At 47.4% G+C, this 19576-nt stretch overlaps 8 protein-coding genes across 8 annotated transcripts; 5 read left to right on the forward strand and 3 right to left on the reverse strand.

Moving 5' to 3' along the window:
* Positions 1-346: 346 nt before the first annotated feature.
* On the forward strand, positions 347-7148 carry BHQ10_002188 (uncharacterized protein; the record flags this gene model as incomplete). The annotated part of the gene is made up of 11 exons (XM_040874306.1): positions 347-655; positions 715-1108; positions 1156-2881; positions 2936-3030; positions 3106-3768; positions 3818-4231; positions 4283-4656; positions 4713-5009; positions 5061-5504; positions 5872-6169; positions 6226-7148. 11 exons carry the CDS (start codon positions 347-349, stop codon positions 7146-7148), a joined length of 5937 nt encoding a protein of 1978 aa, XP_040730693.1.
* A 248-nt stretch (positions 7149-7396) lies between these two features.
* BHQ10_002189 (uncharacterized protein) lies at positions 7397-8064 on the forward strand (the record flags this gene model as incomplete). The annotated part of the gene is made up of 3 exons (XM_040874307.1): positions 7397-7673; positions 7742-7846; positions 7904-8064. The coding sequence occupies 3 exons, from the start codon at positions 7397-7399 to the stop codon at positions 8062-8064; spliced, it is 543 nt and encodes a 180-aa protein (XP_040730694.1).
* A 180-nt stretch (positions 8065-8244) lies between these two features.
* BHQ10_002190 (uncharacterized protein) lies at positions 8245-9995 on the reverse strand (the record flags this gene model as incomplete). Its single annotated transcript, XM_040874309.1, has 3 exons — positions 8245-8332; positions 8388-9562; positions 9618-9995. 3 exons carry the CDS (start codon positions 9993-9995, stop codon positions 8245-8247), a joined length of 1641 nt encoding a protein of 546 aa, XP_040730695.1.
* Positions 9996-10496: 501 nt separating this feature from the next.
* BHQ10_002191 (uncharacterized protein) lies at positions 10497-12247 on the forward strand (the record flags this gene model as incomplete). Its single annotated transcript, XM_040874310.1, has 5 exons — positions 10497-10584; positions 10639-10947; positions 11004-11048; positions 11108-11463; positions 11516-12247. 5 exons carry the CDS (start codon positions 10497-10499, stop codon positions 12245-12247), a joined length of 1530 nt encoding a protein of 509 aa, XP_040730696.1.
* A 1241-nt stretch (positions 12248-13488) lies between these two features.
* On the forward strand, positions 13489-14344 carry BHQ10_002192 (uncharacterized protein; the record flags this gene model as incomplete). The annotated part of the gene is made up of 2 exons (XM_040874311.1): positions 13489-13552; positions 13620-14344. The coding sequence occupies 2 exons, from the start codon at positions 13489-13491 to the stop codon at positions 14342-14344; spliced, it is 789 nt and encodes a 262-aa protein (XP_040730697.1).
* Positions 14345-14567: 223 nt separating this feature from the next.
* On the reverse strand, positions 14568-16731 carry BHQ10_002193 (uncharacterized protein; the record flags this gene model as incomplete). Its single annotated transcript, XM_040874312.1, has 5 exons — positions 14568-14764; positions 14937-15904; positions 15959-16358; positions 16421-16522; positions 16572-16731. The coding sequence occupies 5 exons, from the start codon at positions 16729-16731 to the stop codon at positions 14568-14570; spliced, it is 1827 nt and encodes a 608-aa protein (XP_040730698.1).
* A 174-nt stretch (positions 16732-16905) lies between these two features.
* BHQ10_002194 (uncharacterized protein) lies at positions 16906-18619 on the forward strand (the record flags this gene model as incomplete). The annotated part of the gene is made up of 2 exons (XM_040874313.1): positions 16906-17029; positions 17082-18619. The coding sequence occupies 2 exons, from the start codon at positions 16906-16908 to the stop codon at positions 18617-18619; spliced, it is 1662 nt and encodes a 553-aa protein (XP_040730699.1).
* A 73-nt stretch (positions 18620-18692) lies between these two features.
* Positions 18693-19470, reverse strand: BHQ10_002195 (uncharacterized protein; the record flags this gene model as incomplete). Its single annotated transcript, XM_040874314.1, has 2 exons — positions 18693-19373; positions 19426-19470. 2 exons carry the CDS (start codon positions 19468-19470, stop codon positions 18693-18695), a joined length of 726 nt encoding a protein of 241 aa, XP_040730700.1.
* Between the last annotated feature and the right edge of the window lie 106 nt (positions 19471-19576).

Here is a 19576-nt window from a genome sequence, read left to right on the forward strand (position 1 = left end):
TGATGAGATAGATGTTGAGAAGAAAATCTGAGATTGAGAAGTGACGTTGGGATAAGAATAAGTTGATAGGGCCGTGACTAATCTAGCCTATTTGGGACTAGCTCAGCGCGTAGGTAGGCGCCTAGGCACGTGACGTCAAAGCCTTCCCCAAGCGGGAGCCCGCCTTAGACAAGATGGATTTCATTATCATTTTTTTTATATTCTGAGATATCCTCTTCAGTTTCATACTGAAAGAAAGGGAATAATATTTGATACTTGAAGCTGGGGCTTCCCGTGTATTTGAGCAAAATTTGTGCATGCGGACAGAGTACCAGTCTGGCATCGTTGCGTCCTAGGACCCCGCACGATGAGCAAGAAATTCAAATCGCAGGCTTCTAGTAGCSGAGCCGCTACTGGCGGACTTGGAGGGTTTTCCAATACCTTTGGAGGCTTTTCAAATGCTTCACCACAAACAACTGCGCCTTCGTCACTGTCATATGTTGCGGAGCCTCCGGATCTGTCCCGCATCTCAGATCCGAACCTGGTGGTGGCGTTCAAGAACTTGACCAAAAAGGATGATATTACCAAGACGAAAGCGCTGGAAGATATTAAAGAGACGGTCCTGAGTCTTGGAAACCGTACTGATGACCTTGAGGAGGGATTTTTGGAGGCTTGGGTATGATCTTGTCACCTGTTTTCGGGTTTTATGTTAGACACGATAGTAACAAATTACAGACCAAAGTATATCCACGCAACTCAATAGAGAATGCTCGCAGAGTGAGGCAACTTGCCCATACAATTCAGGGATTAATTTCTTCACTTGCCGGAAAACGAGTGGCTCGTCATCTTCCCAAGGTAGTTGGTGCTTGGTTAGCAGGACTGTACGACAACGACAGACTTGTCTCGCGTTCAGTGGTGGAATCGATCTCTCAAGTATTCACGACAGATGAGAAGAGGAATGGTCTGTGGAAAATTTTTCAAACTTCGATCTTGGAGTTTGTCGATGATGTTATTCTCCATCAGACCGTTCTGACACTGAGTGATGAGAGGATCGTAAAGCCCGACGATGCCGAGGCCAAGTATGCAAGAGTTTCAGCGACTGCAATTCTGTTATTCAATCGAATTTTGAGTATGGTTTCGTTTCAAAATTATTATGTTTCGCTGACGATGTTTTAGGTACCGCCTCGCCAGAGCACATAGCCAAAGACCGTTCGACAATCCACAAAATTCTGAACAGCAAGAATATTTGGTCTTTCACACATCATGCGGATCCATTTGTCCGAAGATCAGTCTACAATCTGCTTCGTTCTTCCTTAGCACAAGACATTGAAGATTTGGACTGGCGGATCATCAGCAACAGCATAATATCACAAGCCCTACCAACCACTCAACTGGGATCCGCCACTGAGTTCTCCGAGACGTTACTGCAACTATCGCAAAGTCGACCGCAAATATGGACCACTTATTTCAGTGGAAAGACCGACTCCAGTAAAAGGTTACATCAGTATATCAAAAAAGGATCTCAGGGTGCTTCGGAGCTATATTGGACAAACTTGGTTGAGTTACTGCAAACGGTCCCAATAGAAATTATTAGCCGATATGGATCAAAAGCGGGCGATGAGCCATCTGAAACTGGACTCACGCAAGTAAAAGCCTTGATGAATGATTTACTGACTGGCCTAACGTCTAGAGATGAGCCTCGACACAACCTCAAAACAGGATGGGCTGCTTATTACGACATCGGCATCTGGCTGTCAACGCTTATCCCAGAGACAGAAAGGAGTGAGTTAGTCACTGAATACTTGACGAAGATTTTCGATCCGTATGTCAATGGCGACGGTGAGGATCAATGGATATTACCACCATCCATCGCCTCTGCAACATGCACAGTCGCTTTCCTGCGGCTTTCAAGCCATGGGTTTGAGAAGGAATTGACAAAGGCATGGGAGAATGTAACGCAAAAGCTATTACAAGCAGTGAAACTATCTCTTCCAGAGCAGTCGAAAGATTTCAGATCTTCTCAGGATGGTGTATGCACCAAAGCCACGCAGTATTTTAAGCTCGAGGCAGCGATTCTTTATAACTTGCCGCCAGAAGACCTAAAAACTTCTAGATTGTTTGAGGAAACGAGCTTGCTTTTGTTGAAGGGCTCATTAAACCTACTCCAGGTGCGAAATGGGAAGCCCTACGGTGCAGCTGCAGTCGTGGAAGAAGCTATTCGTCATGTTCCTGAATTCATCAAAGACTCCGAGGAAGTTGTTAATTCCCTCAAGGATGCCATTCCCCAGCTTTTACCAACGCCGTCTGCAGACAGAATCATGTCAGTCATCCTTATGTGCAGTGACTGGAATGGATTCGAATCTGTGTTTGATACTTCCCTCCAAACAATGACGGAAGCAACTATGCAAGATTCAAGTGGATCGGCACTTCAAAAACTGCTTTCCACGGTCGATTTCCAAAAAGTACAAGATCCATCACATTTTACTTCCATTGTTTCGTCGAGCGTTGAGAAGGCTATTACGGGGACTGCCTCACAATGGCCGTTTGTCTTTTCAGTGATTGAGAATAAAACAGTGACCGATGCAATGATTGACCAGATAGTCGTGCTTTTGGTGCAAGGATTGTCGTCGGATGACGACACTATTGTTACGACGCTTTCTGGACTTTCAGGTCTGGAAGGACAAAAGCCGGAAGCTCTCAAACGTCTCAGAAATGGAAAAGAAGGCTCTCGGCTTGTGTCACGACTGCTCTACCTTACAGAGTCGCCGATCGAGGAAATTAGTCAGAAGGCCGAGCATTTGGAGAAAMCCAKGSGAGCCACTGTGTCGGCGGATGTTACATCAGCATCCACTCGAGAAATATTGACGCAGGAACTGCAAGAAGTTGGTCCACAATCATTGTCGTAAGTCTTGAACCCCATTTGTCGGTGTCTATTTGTACTTACTTCTTGCTTTAGGGTCGATGTGTTGTCTGGCATGGCTCAAGACTTGATTCAGAATACAGAGGCTCAAGACCTTGAATCATTACTGGCAGATATATTTCCATCCTGTGGTTTGTGGGAAAAAGCTACGGAGCAATTCTTGGGAGTATCTATCAGACATTCGACATCAATCACTAGTCCACTAGGTGGAGCTGTCTATCTCGTGAACAACGATTCATCCATGAATGGTCGGCCAGATCTCGATGCTACACTGAGAGACTCTGATGGAGCATCCTCGGCATTCCGGCTAACGACATATGTCGTCAAGATTCTTTCCTCAGCAGATGTGCTTAAATCTCTGCACGCAAAGCAGCGCGAAGGCTTATTCTATCACCTACCTCTTGCTCTACAATTGATGGATGATGATGCCAGCATTGAAGGCTCGATAGGGTTGATTGGACCCGGACTCAGAGAAGACAGGGATGAGATTCTGGAGACTGTCAGCGAAGGTCGTTCTCTGATAAGGCAATGGATCGACTTGGACACTCACCTTGACAACGGTCGCAGTATATCAGAAGATTTGTTAGCTTTATGGGACCAGAAAGTCGCTGAACTGGATAACACGTCACCCGAAAGCTATCGAATCGGCCAAGCATACGCGAAAATCAAATCAGAGGTAGATCCTACTAACTCATCAGACGCGCTTACAGCTCTCGCACGCGAGGTTCGAAAGTATAATCCTATACGCGCGGCTGCAGAGCTGGCTGTTTGGGGGCCGGCATTGGCCGCTTCATCATCTGGTACACGGTTATGCAATGAGTTGATTGCAGATGCCACTGGTTTCAAGCCTAGTAGAAACCCATCTGAAGGTAAAATTCCTATTTTTTGACCAATCAACCCATTATTGACCGGTTTTAGGCCCGAGAAGTATTGTTCTTTTCAACATCCTCGCCGAGAGTATGAGGGAAATTCTAGACACAATTCCAACACAGCGGATGGTTTTTTTTGTCAAGAACCTTGTTCAGGTGTTACAGTCCAACTCAGATTCGACAGGTATTAGAACAGAGGTCTTTAAAGCGCTATCGATGGTTTTGCGACCTCTTTCCGAGATTTATGGCTCACACTGGACCGTGTCCATTGAAACGTTAAGTAGTACATGGAAGGAACTAGGTGGTGGAGATGCAGGACTACCGGTTCTACATTCTTCTTTGAGACTTTTTGCTGTGCTCAGAGATTTAGTGAAGAATGACGCCAATGACGACTTAGTGGATGCATGGAGAGATGCTAAACAAGACCTCTTTGAGAGTCTTGTCCTGACGCTGAATAAGCTGGGTATGTTGAAGAAGATCTCTGAGTGCTTGAGTCTGTAGCTGACTATAATAGACTCTACAAGTGCCGTGTATCTGCCTCGGGATATAACGGCGGACCTCTTACGCCGCGAGCTCGTACACGTCCCAATAGAATCTCTGGCAAACAAGACTTATATGTTCTCTCTGTTGGCAGTTGATTGCAAAGCAATCCAACAGACTGCATTCGAACTACTCCATCGCCAGATCCCGCAAGCCCAGGAGCAGATTTCATTCGACGTTGCTCTGTCGAAGACGACCGTCAACCTTCCGGATGAGTTGTTGTCTCTGCTTCTCGAGGTCCCTCAGGCGAATCTGGTCTCTTCACTAAGTGATGCCAAGACCTTGTTGAGGATTAGGAGTTATTTGATGAGTTGGAAATTGGTCTTTGACCATTTTTCTTCGAGTGCTGTTAGTATGCCTGCTCGCTAAAACTTCAATATGATAACCTGACTCAAGGACTTTAGTCGCTCCCTGTTCAAGAGAATTACGCAGAGAACATCAAGGAACATCAGATTCTGGCGCCGTTTTTGGAGTTTACCTTTGACTTTCTCCAAAAGTCCCATGGGAAGCTGATTGATGCTTCGAGATTTGATATTCGCTCATGGGAGCCTACTGATGAGCCTAGTGAGAGGGACACACAGTGGCTCTTGATTCATCTTTACTATCTATCACTCAAGCACCTTTCTCTGTTCACTAAAAATTGGTGGATAGATAGTAAAAAGCGAATCAAAGGCCCTGTCGAGACTTGGACACAGAAATATGTAAGCTCGATTCGTTCCTCATGATGATCTTATAACTAATCTCTCGCATAGATCACCCCGTCAATCATCGAAGATGCCCTAACAAGCGTCTCAACCTGGATCGAAAGTCAAGAAGACGACGACGAGCGCCCTCTGACAGTCAAAGTCTCCCACCGCACCACTGAACTCGTCGCCAGTATCCCCGTCGACGAAGACTCTCCACCTGTTGCAATGGCCATCTCTCTCCCACCCGCCTACCCCTTGCAACCTGCAATCGTAAGCGGCCGCAGCCGCGTCCTAGTCGACGAAAAGAAATGGCGCAGCTGGATGCTCATCATTCAGGGCGTAATAATGTTCTCGAATGGAAACCTCGTGGACGGCCTCCTTGCTTTCCGTCGAAATGTCCAGGGCGCCCTAAAGGGACAGAGCGAGTGCGCTATATGTTATTCGGTCATCTCGACGGATATGCAAACGCCCAACAAGCGGTGCGCGACGTGCAAGAATGCGTTCCATTCGGTCTGTTTGTTTCGGTGGTTTAAGAGTAGTAACCAGAGCACATGCCCACTTTGCCGAAACAATTTCGTGTATGTTTGAAGAGATGATGTTGTATTCTTGGAGGATTGGTGAATCATCGGTTCTTGCATCTACGAAAATGTATAGTAGATAGATAGAAAATCGACCATTTGGACAAACTCTTTCTGGTATTGCCTATTCTTGTTCGAATATAGATGGATTTCTGTGTCTGTCTCAACTGTGGGGCAAACCAATTTATACCCCACCGCAACATCAAAGTCTCACAACATCAACCTTCTTACATATACATGTGTATGTCATGCTAGGAAATAGGCTGATAATTTTGGCATTATAAGCTGGGATTATACAGACTCAAATGTCAGCAAATCAAATCCCCAACCTCAACACCCTCCGGCGCGGCGGCGGGGGCCTGAGAGGTCGTCTCCGCGGTCGAGGAGGACCTGGATTTGCTGCACCAGATGATCAAAGCCATGCAGGAAACAATACTGCTGCTGCAAAAGACAAAATCATTCAAGGCACTGACAATGATGCCAGCGTCTCGAGGCTGAGTGCCGTGGAATTGGGGTATCTGGATGATGCGTTTGCGCGGGCTTTGACAGTGGCAGGKGGAGGGCCGGGGTCGAGGAGATTTCCTATTATTAACAGAGGTGAAACCACACTCGATTGGTCATTGAGATGAATGGCTTTGCTAATATCGTCTCAGGTACATATGTAAGAACAACCGCGATTGACGAACTGGTCGACCGCTTCCTTGGTGAAGATAGTGAACCAGGGCACGCCACCAAGAAGCAGATCATATCCCTTGGAGCCGGCTCAGATACCCGCGCTTTTCGAATATTCAGCAAGAAGCCATCAATTCGGCTGATATACCATGAACTTGACTTTTCGGTCAATACATCGGCCAAGATCAAGGCGATACGCGCGTCGCCGCTTCTTCAGAGAGCGATACAGGTCGATAGGGAAGCTCTACCAGATGGAAGCGAGCAGAATCTCACCGGAACTTCCTTGCATCTACCTAATTATCACATCCATCCTATCGATCTAAGGACTCTTGTAGCCAACTCTACAGGCACGACAGACTCCGCAAAGAATAACTCCCAACAATCGACTCAACCTCACGAGGAAAAAGCAAGAATAAGCCTACCAGGTTTAGACCCAACCTTGCCAACACTCCTCATTTCGGAATGCTGCCTCATTTACCTTGCCCCCACCGCCGCAGACGCCGTGATCGACTACTTCGCTGCCTCCCTCTTCCCACCCACAACACCCCTAGGCCTAATAATCTACGAACCTATTCGCCCCGACGACGCATTCGGGAAAACTATGGTCTCAAATCTCGCTGCGCGGGGGATCCAATTACAGACATTACACAAATATTCGAGTCTACCAGCGCAAAGACAACGATTCGTGGATCATGGCCTAGGTGCGGGTCAGGGAGCGGTGGATATTGATTTTATTTGGAGCCATTGGATTGCGGACACAGAAAAGGAGAGGGTTGCCGCGTTGGAGATGTTGGATGAGATTGAGGAGTGGAGGTTGTTGGCGCAGCATTATTGTGTTTCTTGGGGGTGGAGAGATGGTGGTGATAAGAGTTTTGCATCGTGGAGGGGCTTGAGGAGTGAATAGTGATTGTATATAAATTGAAGAATACAATTATGTCGAGAACATTTTCTGGGGTGGCCCGGACATCGTATGATGCTAGCTGACGTCATCATGCTGGAAGAGCTACATGTATTTGGAGCTCTCCCCGCTAAAATTCAGCTTCTTTTTCATTTACATAATCAGTCTTCTCACCTTAAAAATTATTTTTCTTGACTATTGACTTACAATCAACTTAAAATATAACACCAATTGAATCTTGAAGCATACCCAAGATGTCCGACTCCCTCGCCGCCCTCCGCAAAAACCGCCGCGACGAACTCGCAAAGCTCGCCGACCAACACCTCCAACACGACCTGCGCGAATCCGACCGCAATGCCCTCAAAACTGCCGCCACGCGAGTCTCAACCTGGACTCTGGTCGGGTCCGCAGCCGGAATCGGCCTGGGCTTCTTCGTTGCGTTTCGACTCCGGAGTGCGCGCAAGGCGATGTTTGAGGCGTTCAAGGCGCGAGAGAAGCCTGTTAGTGTTGTGTTTGCAGATGGACGGACTGGTATATATTCTTCCCCCTTTTTCCTACTTGTTGTTGAGACTCGTGTTAATGTGTGATGGTGAAAATAGAGAGTATCCCTGACATCACGCCGTTACTGAGACCGTCTACATGGGGAGACTTTGCGACTTATTTCTTTGCTTCGGCCGGAGGACTGTTTCTGGGTGGAGAGCTCGGTATGTATTTTGATAATCCCTTCGTTGAAATAAACAGCTAATCGGTTTCTTGTACAGGCCTCCTGGGCGGCTCAGCTAGCGCCAGCCGCAGCATCACCAAAGACCCCGAAATGAGGAAGCGGATAGAAAATGCGTTCCGGAAATTCAGAGCGGATGTTTTACGGAGGGAAGCTGATGAGCTTGATCGCTCTGATAGTGTGTGGGATAAGATGTTTTGATAGATGGTTGTTGGTTAAATCATGATATGTGGTTTGAAATATCGTTTAATCTTGGGTGGGAAATATTCCTGGCGCGACGTTCATTTTTGGGAAGGGTAATTTTCGATAATTATATTTGACATGGATAATAATAATGAGTTACAAACACTACAAACACATAAAATCCCAACATCACTCAATTCACTCGAGTGTGAACTTGAACTGGATGCTAGGAACATCCGAGCTATTCGCCGGCATGCTGAACGTCAAATTCCAAAATTCAAAGTTACTAGTAATAAAAAGTCAGTAACGGTAACAGAATCGATAAAAAGGCATCAACTTACTGGACAATACTACAAGTTCCACCAACCAACCCACAGAACGATATTTCAGGCACAGGATCAACAGTACCACCAACAACATCAATCTTCAAACCATCAACATCTTCAAAGCCAGTGATATCACGCTTTGACCCCAACGGATTCGATGCAAGAACGAAAGTGAAGCTACTCGTCTCATTGCCGAGGGGATACGTCAAATTCAACGCGTATGGAGCCACATCAGCCTTCAAAGCGGTTTCTGAAGGATGCAAATTGAAGTATCCGATTGACCCGCCTGGGCGTATCCATTGCACAACCGAAGGGCTGAAGGAAGTCGAATCCTCTGAATACCCGCCGACGACGCTCTGATTGAATGAGTCCGTGCCGATGGTCAGATTTGCGGATACCCAAGTTGTTATATTCCTTGGCTCGTAATCCGCGGGAGGAGCAAACGTATGTCCGGTATACGTATGCTCGCCGACGAAGGACTTGAGTCGCGATATCACAGTTTTCGGGAGAAGACTCTTATGGAATTCAGAGAGCACGGCAATGACAGGTGCTAATTCAAAGTCATCGGCATGCGTCATCGTGCCAATAGGCGAGCTGTAGTGCCAGACATGCTCCTTGCCAATCAGGGCCCAGATCCATTCAGACATTATAGCGACGTACTTATTCATGTCATAGCCGTAGGAGCGGTCCCAGGGACCGGCGAAGTTTCGCATGTTGGGGTTCCACAGTAGGGATTCGTAGTCCCAGATATCCTGAATAACGCGTTGGGCATTCTGGCCGATAACGGATTCTGTGGACGAGAGATATTTGGCTGCAATTGTGAGTGCATAAAGTGACACACCGGCATAGGTTGGGCCGTTGAATTCGGACAGAGTGTTATTGAGATCGAATAGATCCAGGAAGTCCTGGGCCCATTTGTCGCCAGAGGTTGTCATGTTAGAATCGTTGAGTTTGAGTCCGGTCCAGGAGCTGGCCACGGTTCTCATGAGCCAAGCATTTGAGTAGGCTGGGTATAGATTGTCGCCATCGACACCGCCAACACGATAGGTGTCGCCGACGGTATTGTTGTGCAAGCTTTCGAGGATCAGATTTTGGACTTTGGTTGGCAATAGATTTCCAAATTCCTCATAAATAATGATCAAAGCCGTGCCAATAAAGCCTCTCCAGTTGGGGTCCCAAGAGTTATAAATCTACACCTCAGATGATCAGTATATGGTGATTTGTTGAATCGATTGGGAATCATACATCTGGAGCATACGCAGCACTTCCCACAGTCGGCTGCTCAGGATAGACCGTATAATCACCATACCACTGCACCGAAGAGTTCTTTTCTTGATCACCGATAACGTTCTCAAGAATCTTCACGGCCTCCTTCACGTCGTCCCCATGGTTCCGTTGAAGGAGCCCTATGGAATACCAAACCGTTGACCGGGTTTCATGAGGACCAGCGGCCAAAGGGTAGTAGAAGTAACGCAGATATGATGCCTCAGGGTCGTAGATCTGGTCCTGAAAGGACATGGACTGATCAAATAGAGCCTGTGCATGTTCAGATAATTCAACTGAGCGTGCAACGTTGGCGCTTAGGAGGCCGAGCCCTAGGATCCAATTGACGCTGGGCAACATGGTTTTAAGGCCTATAACGAGGAGCTGTATCACGAACGAGAATGCAAAAGAATTGAGACCATGACATGCTGATCTTGGCACACTTATTATACCACTCATTCACACCTCCGCTCATATCAACCTCGCTAATAAACGGCGTTTCCCCACCCCGCCTGTATCTGCCGACCATCTCTTCTGTTCAAAGATAAGATCGGCATAGTCTTGGTACAGCGCTGGTAGAATTGTGGGCCGTAGAGTTCACCTAAAATAAATTGAGGTTGAGAAACGGCGCTGGCTGATGTTCGGTGAAATCCGGTGAGATCGGGCCGGTGCTTCTCACGTGGGGTAGATAAGCTAGTGATAAGGAGCTTCCTGTTTGGGAATCGCATCACGTTCCTTCCTTTTGGTCTTTTTGGAGGGCCGAGCTTCGACTTCATAAGATATGGCTCACCCGCAACAGATCAATCGATTATTTCCGAGTCTATAGAGCTACAGAGGTTTCATTACGAAATATCATTAGTCATGGCGGAATATACTACCAAGGACCCTGTGGTTCAGGCCAAGGGTGAGCCGGACATGAATGCAGACGAGCTACGACTGGCTCAGATGGGTACGTTGCTATAATGATTTAATTGAGAATGTTTGCGTGCTGACACATCTCAAGGCCACACCCAGGAACTCAAGCGTCATTTCAGCATCTTATCCCTGATCGGCCTCGCGTCAACGACAACTATCTCTTGGACTGGCCTTGGTTTGGGCATTGTCACTGAAATCAATGCCGGCGGACCCGGTGCGATTATCTACGGCTTCGTTCTCGTGACGATTCTGCAGAGTTTCCTTGGTGCTTCTCTGGCCGAGTTTGTGTCTAGTTATCCGACCGAGGGTGGCATGTACCATTGGATAGCTGCCATTGCGCCGAAGAAATATAGCGCTTTTCTGAGTTTCATCACGGGGTGGCTAACTGTTTGCGGTTGTAAGTGGTCTCATATAAAAATCTAGACTTATGGAGCTCATTCTTACTAATATTAGGGATATTTACCACCGCCTCAACGAACTTGATCTTTGCTGAAGTCGGTATGTAACCGCACCGTCCCCACTCCCCAAGAATATAACCCGACTGACAATTTACATAGTCCAAGCACTTTATGCTCTCTATCACCCTGACCTTGTTATCAAGACCTGGCAGACTTTCGTCATTTATCAGATACTCAACTTGCTGACCGCCGGTGTTGTGCTTTTTGGCAACAAGATAATTCCGGCTCTCAATAAGTTCTCTCTATTCTACCTACAAATAGGCTGGCTAGTCGTATTGATCACGGTCGTGGCATGTGCTCCAACGCATCAATCTACCGACTTCGTTTTCAGAACATGGATCAACAACACCGGCTGGAACAGCAATGTTATTTGCTTCATTACCGGCTTGGTCAATCCCCTTTATAGTCTGGGTGGCCTCGATGGTGTCACACATATCACCGAAGAAATGCCTAATGTATGCCTTCTCTTTCATCCTAGTCTCGAAGCTACTAATGACCTTGGTGTAGCCCTCGCGCAATGCACCCCTTGCCATCGCCATTACTCTGACCATTGCATTCATGACTGGACTTACTTACCTCATTGCCCTCATGTTCAGCGTTCAGGATTTTGCAGCCCTGTCTACTACCAGCACCGGCCTGCCTCTCGCCGAGCTTTTCTACCAAGCAACACAATCAGCCGGTGGTGCGTTTGGCCTGACATTCATCCTATTCGTCGCACTCGGTCCTTGTGTCGTTTCATCCCAGCTTTCTACATCACGAGTCCTCTGGGCGTTTGCTCGTGATGGTGCCATGCCATTCTCTGACGTTTGGGCAAAAGTGAGCAAGCGATTCGGAATCCCGTTCAATTCACAGTTGTTGGTTGCCGCTGCCAATGCAGCTTTAGGATGTCTCTATCTTGGTAGCAGCACGGCTTTCAATAGTATGCTAGGGGCAGCGGTCACTATCAACAACGTCGCCTACCTGATCCCTATCGCCACAAACATGATCATGGGTCGGACGGGTATGCACAAGGGCGAGTTTCACATGGGAAGATGGGGCTGGCTCGTCAACGGTGTAACTGTTGCTTGGCTGCTGTTCGCAATCATTTTCTTCAGCTTCCCTTACAGCATGCCTGTTACAGTGCAGAACATGAACTACACATGTGTTGTTGTCGGTGGGCTCCCGATCTTGATTTTGATATGGTGGTTCGTGGGTAGTAAGAAGTACAAGGACAGAATAGCTCGCGCTAAGGAAGAGTAGAGATGAGATCAGAGGATGAGGGTGCATTATGATATTCGCGAGACTGTAAAGATAGAATGAAGAATTTAGTAGCGTTAGGTGCTGCAGATGGCCTATGGTTTAGAAATAGGAACCTTGTCAATTTGGCTATAGTCATCTCCTTGGTTTTGGTCATTAGTGTGGTATTAACAAAACTCGAGCTGTTTCCGGCCTGAAATAAAGAAATGCCGAAACACCAAACAAGACTGTAGGAGAATTGAAGAAGTAAGTATGTAATGATTGAGCTTTCTTTGAATTGTATATACAATATGGATGTACCTGTACAGCCAAATGAACACATTATTTTGAAGACACCGGTCTCTTGAGAAGGCATAGTAAAGAGACTGTACCAAGCTACTACATGAATGGAAATACAAAAACATAGAAATCGAATAGCTAGAAAGAGTTAGGTTGAATTCGCATAATACATGGCGCAAAGTTTCAGTACATATATCCTGCACCATAGTAGCGTGATGAGACACATGCTAGCATGTTGAACTTTGTGTACTGCGGTGTGAATGGACCACAAGATGCGAGCCATCATAATTTTGATAGACATAGCAGGTAGAACCACACTCGACATTCATGTCAGCGAAGAATAAATGAAGGCATGTTCACGTGATAGTCACTCATATATCCAGGGGCGTAGAGAGCGTTGACATGCCCCTTAGCCCCGTTCAATAAACAACAGCGATCATACCAAGTGCAAAAGCGGGATTATGTGACGATTCGAAATGAAACATATATGATTGCATAAAAAAACAATCAAGCAATATCACGTGTCAGATGCCATTGCAAATTCCGGCGTTTTCGGTATTCTTCGATGGATAAATTAGGGCTAAACAACAAATGCCGGGTAGACCGGTTCACCCGGGCCTCACCGGTCTGGATGCTCCTCCTGATCAGCCCTGTCAGCGATGTCGACTACAAGCAGTGTTAGAGTCATTGGCTGACGTTGCTTCGTGAGAATGCGTCGGATCTAGTTGGACATGACCGGGCTGACGACAGAGTTGTAATCATTTCTCGTTGTGGGAACTGAGAGAAACAAATATAGACTTGCTTTTGAAAAAAAAAGACTTCCACGTTTATCTTTAATCTATCGTCATAGCTTAGAAAAAACCCACACAGAATCGTCGAAAAAGGATCAACACGGATACTAGGATTGCAACAGCTTGAGATCCGACTTACTGTCGCCATTATCTCGAACATCTACTACCAACAAGATGCGTCTAATCATTCGAGACACTCAAGACAAAGCAGCACAATACATCGCTGATTACATAATTAGTAAGGCTTTCTGAATATTTGCAAAACCCACAACATCATCAACATGGTCCGAGGCTTACCGCCACAGAACGAATCAATGCCTTTGCGCCCACAGCAGAACGACCCTTCGTCCTCGGCCTGCCCACCGGCAGCAGCCCTTTAGGCATATACAAAGCCCTCATTGAAGCATACACCCAAGGCAAAATATCGTTTCGCAATGTGGTCACGTTCAACATGGACGAGTACGTGGGACTGCCGCGCGAACACCCGGAATCGTATCACTCGTTCATGTTTTCGAACTTTTTCAGTCATGTCGATATTGATTCGAAGAATGTTAATATATTAAACGGGAATGCGCCGGATCTGCGCGAAGAGTGTATTTCGTACGAAGCAAAGATTAAGGCTCTTGGGGGAATCGAGCTGTTTCTGGGCGGAGTTGGTAGTGATGGACATATTGCATTCAACGAACCTGGCTCGAGTCTGGCTAGTCGCACTCGAATCAAGTCTCTGGCTCACGAAACTATTGTTGCCAATGCGCGGTTTTTTAATAATGATTTGGGCCTGGTGCCGCGCATGGCGCTCACGGTTGGTGTGCAGACCATCATGGATGCGAAGGAAGTGATTATCATTGCATCGGGAACTGCAAAGGCACCGGCTATCCAGCAAGCAATTGAAGGAGGTGTCAGCCACCTGTGTACATTATCATGTCTGCAGCTCCATCCTTGCAGTATGGTCGTCGTGGACGAGGATGCCACGATGGAGCTCAAAGTTAAGACGGTAAAGGTAAAACAGACCATTGTCATACTAGTATGAGGAATCTTGACTAACTGGATCTGCAAAGTACTTCACGAGCGTCGAACGAACGATCCTCCAGCAAGGTCTAGACGAACAGCCTTCCAAAAAGCGCGCTGAATTGAGTCTTGATACCAAAATATCAAAAGTCCCACTTGAGGGCGACCTGACTCCAGACAGCATGTCCTCTCGCATCGGCGAGCAGAAATTTTTCGTCCACAGATCAGCCACCATCCCATTCGCATTAACCTAGGCCCGCTTCTTCATCCCCAACACTGGGCGCTGGCCAGTCTGTGTACATCATCTGCTGAAGGCTAGACCGGTCAAATATCTGCCATGACAGATCCATGGGGGCGGCCATTGTGAGATCATCATAGCCGTTTTGTTGCTGCTGACGAAAATCCGCCGAAGCAGGTGTGTGAACGTTGGTGAGACTGAGTTCTAAACGATTTATGAGTTTGTCGCAGACGCTGGGTTTTGTTTTGTTCATTCTTTTTAGCATTTCGAGATGTATTCTTATGTTTGTGAGATCTATAGAAGGTTATTCTTGTTTCTACATGTGTACCAAATGCCTTTTTTCCCCTTGAGATAAAAAGTGGAATGCGTAACTTACCTTCAGGATCACCAGCTCCCCCTTCGATACCCTGAACAACAATGAGCGCCGCCCAAGTGATCATGATCAAGTCCCAATTGGACCATATAGAGTCATCATGCGAATGCAACTTGAGCGTCGCACGAGCTGAGAGAAGCAGTTCATATTGTTCCTTCGGCGTAATACTATTAGACCACAGATCACAACCTCTACCCGGGTGATATATAGACAAAACCACCAGTCGATGGAGAACATATTGGCGAAACACCACTTTCAGATCCTGATCTGTGCCTTCGAGGCCCTGGCTGAAGTCAACGAGCCATTCGTCTAATTGCCTGGCCCAGTCTCTGATTACAGCCGCATCTACAGCAGTGAAATTGTTGGCCAAAGCTACTGCAGCTGGCGGTTGATCTGTGGTGAAACAAGACCAAATCGTCGGCAATCCTCGCCCGGTGAAATGCGTCAGCCCGGTGCGCATCATCCGAGATAATCTATAGAGCTGATCGCGAGGAGAAGTTCGAAGACCTGGAAGGGGTGACTCGATCGGTATAACAGGGCAGGATAGATGCAGAGAAGCATGCTCAAGGTCGATTATTTGCACACCGCTAAAAAGCTTACGCCATTCTCGTGAAGTCTCGTCGATATGCGCTGGACAGTGTTCAAGAATCAGCCTGTATGCTATTGATATCCATATCCCAGTCTCACGGACGGTGGCTTCTGTGAGGAGTCCGGCAATCACGATTCCAAGGACAGTCTGAAATGCCCATTCTTCGCTGTCTGCCGGCGTCTGGCCGATTGCACTGCCAGGGATGCACAATTGAGCGATTGCGTTGCATAGAACGGTGAAGTAGTGCGGCGCTATGTCCGCCATATCCGGAGGGCCGCGCATACTCGAGCAATATAATATAGACGCCAGGAGAATAGGTTGTGGTGCAGAAAATGTCTGTCTGCGGGGCATAAAGTGGAGGCCTGGCATGCGGTCGTGGAAGCTGTCGCGAAGATTAGCCGGCTGTTCTTAGTAGCAAGTTTGTTTTGGCACCTACGATAACCAAAGATCTCTGACAGTACGCCGTCGCCATATTGTGCGCGGCACAGAGCACGGCGCACTCTGGAGGATTACTGCTGCGTCCCAAAGTGCGCCCAAGCCATTAAAATCATCCGAGGTTTCTTCGTCTTCATCGAACCCTTCATTATCACCCGCATCTACAGATTCCAGGCGCTCATTTGATGTCTCAGACATACCCAGAGCATCTTCAATAATCTGCAGCCTACGTAGAACATCTGTCCTGAAGCCACCTTCTCTAGAGCCGTTCTTAAGCTCCGGCAGTGTCGCAGCATTGGCGCGAGGCACAAAAATACAAGGCAGGCCTGAACGGCGACAGCGACGACATTCAACACTACTGTCCTCAATGAGGCATTTCATCTTTTGCCGCCGGCAATTAACTGCAACGCCATTTAGTACTAAAACGCATCATTCGATGGCTAAGGTAAGGAGGAGGACTGACTGCAGGCCTTTCGAGCCCTCTGCTCAGCGCCATACTCCTCCTCGTGGACACTACGTCCATTGCTGTACTCAACACGCGGACGCTTGTTATTGGCGGACATATCTATCGCAGAGCCCAGTATCGTGAAGCTATTGTGTAATTGCATCTGCACTGCTCAGTGCTGTCGTGGGTTTGCCGGCAAAGTCAGGAGTTGTTCGGGCGATGTCCGAATTAAAAGCGGAGTCTCGGCGAGTCTGCGAAATGCGGGGCGATAAGGCCGGTAATATCCGGGCATCACCGGCAATTTGGCCGGACATTCCTGGTGTCGCCATCTTGCTTACGACTGGACATTAGCAGAGATTTACTACAGTGCAACCTTTCTGGTCTAAAATAGAAACCAAGCTATCAAGTGTTGCTATGTTTGTTCTCAACAAATATAGCACTTCAACGGCCTCGTCATGTGTTGCCAATCTAATATACCTTGATCACTCTCGCTATCGTTGGTAATGTCACCCGTCACCAATGACCACCAAACCGGCTTACTGGCGCAAGCCCAGCGTATTGCTGATGATTTTAACTTTGGACCTGCGGATGTCCAGCGCGTGACGGGCCATTTTGTCCGCCAAATGAGTATGATTGATCTTCGGTTTGTGATAAGAAAAGATCGCTGACAAACTGCCAGGAGATGGCCTCGTCAATCATCGCGCATGGCAGCTCCCGAGCTTCTTAAGGAGCGTGCCGACTGGGGCGGAGAAGGGCACCTTCTTGGCCGTTGACTTGGGAGGCAGCAATTGCAGAATTTGCCTTGTCGATTTACTCGGCGATTCAACGTTTACAGTGGCCCAAAGTAAACACCGGGTACCACCTGAGGTCATGGTATGCCAAAGCTATAAACCCCTATTCGAATTCATCGCAGGCAAGATTGCAGATTTTCTTGCCGAGAAGTCAACCGCAGACACCAAAGATTACGATGATATACGCGAGCGACGCACAGCCCCGTACAGGTTAGGATTCACATTCAGTTTCACCTGCGAGCAAACGTCCCTTGCAAGCGGAACACTCATTCGTTGGGATAAAGGCTGGGATATTCCGGAGGCAGTGGGAAGGGACCCTTGTGTGATGCTGCAGGAGGCCATCGACAAGCTGAAACTACCGGTTTTGGTTACAGTCCTCGCCAACGACAGTGTAGGAACACTTTTGACGAGATCGTATACTGCAGGCCAGAAAGATTCCACGTTGGCAGCAGTAATATTCGGGACGGGCACGAATGCAGCATATGTCGAAAAGATGACCAATGTAAAACGACTCGGTGCAACAAATACTATTGCCGGCCAAATTATGGTGATCAACACGGAATGGGGCTGCTTGGATGACAAAATGGAAGTGTTACCGCGGACTGTGTATGATGATCAACTTGATGGCGAGTCAATTGACCCCGGAAGCCAAATGTTCGAAAAAAGGATCTCGGGCATGTATTTGGGAGAGCTGCTGCGGCTCGTACTGGTGCAATTACAGCAAGGAGGKGCCTTTGATATGGGATTTGATGACGAGTCACCCATCTTCGAGAGTCAGGGGATTGACAGCTCTTTTCTATCTGACCTTGCACTTGCCGGAAGTGAAGAATATTCCAGAAGTTCGGCACTCATCGAAAGAAAACTTTCGGTAAAAGGCGTTACAGTGGCCGATGTGAAGGCCATACAGATATTGTCTGCTGCAATTGTCCGCCGAGCAGCACGGTTAGCTGGAGCATCATTGGCAGCTATCATTATACAGAGTGGCAGACTTGAGCCTTCTTTAGCAGAGCTGAAGTATCCCGACACCCAAGTAACAGAACGCGAAACTTCAGAAACTGCAAACTCGCCTATTTCTAGCGTCCAGCGACTTCGTCAGAAATTGAACTCGTTATGGCGCCGAATTATAAAACTGTTCGCCCGGCTGAATGGATCATCATCCCCTTCAGGCGGTATGCTCCCGCAATATTCAAAGCACGAGGAGTCTATTCCGGAAACTTCAATCATTGATATCGGTGCCGATGGCTCACTGTTTGAGCTATATCCAACATTCGAGTCTGATATGCGAGGGGCACTCCTAGAGGTACAGGAGATTGGACCTGCTGGTGAGAAGCTAGTCCGTATAGGCCTTGCTAAAGATGGATCTGGCGTGGGAGCAGCTCTCATGGCACAAGCGGCGCTTGAAATGGAAAAGAGAGGAGAGCAATAAGGCATGTATTACTACAACCATAGATTAGACTTCTCCTAGATTAAAGATCGAATTGCATTGAAGAGATGTACAATCAACAAGCATTAGAATTGGTATGCTCTTGTATCTCATTTCCCTCGTCGGGCATCTTTCCATCTCTGATACCCACCAATGTCCCAAGCAGCTCAGAGATATCTGGCGCTCCGTCAAACCTATAATTCCCCTGGACCATGAAAACAGGCACCCCCTTCTTCTCAGTACCAATCAACTTCCTAGCCTTCTCAAGCTGCGACTCAAGATAGTCGCCCCCAAAATCATTTTCTTTAGCCAGCCATTCATCAACTTCCTCAGCMCCCACACCAGCCTCAATAGCAATCGATCTCAAAACTTCACGATCCGTAATATCGATTGCCCTCTCATGAAACGCGCTGAAGACCTCATCTAATACCCCATCCCTAACCTCCGCACCCTTCCGACTCTGTGCCAATTGAATCAAGCGATGCACCTCCCTCGTCCCTCCGATTTTGCCCTCCCAGAAATTAAACATTATCCCATAGGCGCGCCCAATCTGCGTAATTCGCGTATAGGTCAGATTCTGATGTTTACGCGGCGTAATCACTCCCTGAAAATCTGTTTTGTCTCTGCTAGTTAACGCGGGATCGAGAAGGTAGTAGGGTAGATAGGTTATGTTGAAAATGTCGGCGGATCCGTTGGGGATTGTGGTTTTGTATAAGCGTATTGTTTTTTGTAGGGCGCGGTGGGCGATGAAGCACCACTTTAATTGTGAGCTTTCAACTAAGGAAAATTTAAGGGTTTTAGGGATGTACCGAGCATATTGGGTCGGAGATGACCTCGATGTTGAAAGTGACCATATTTAATGTTGAACACTAGCTGATAAATCTCGCGAGTCAATAGAAAATGATGTACTCAGAGTTGAAAATATCGAAGAGTATAAATCAAAATTCAGCATTCAATAAG

The sequence above is a fragment of the Talaromyces amestolkiae genome, assembly GCF_001896365.1.
Source record: "Talaromyces amestolkiae strain CIB chromosome Unknown scaffold3.1, whole genome shotgun sequence".
Classification (NCBI taxonomy): domain Eukaryota; kingdom Fungi; phylum Ascomycota; class Eurotiomycetes; order Eurotiales; family Trichocomaceae; genus Talaromyces; species Talaromyces amestolkiae.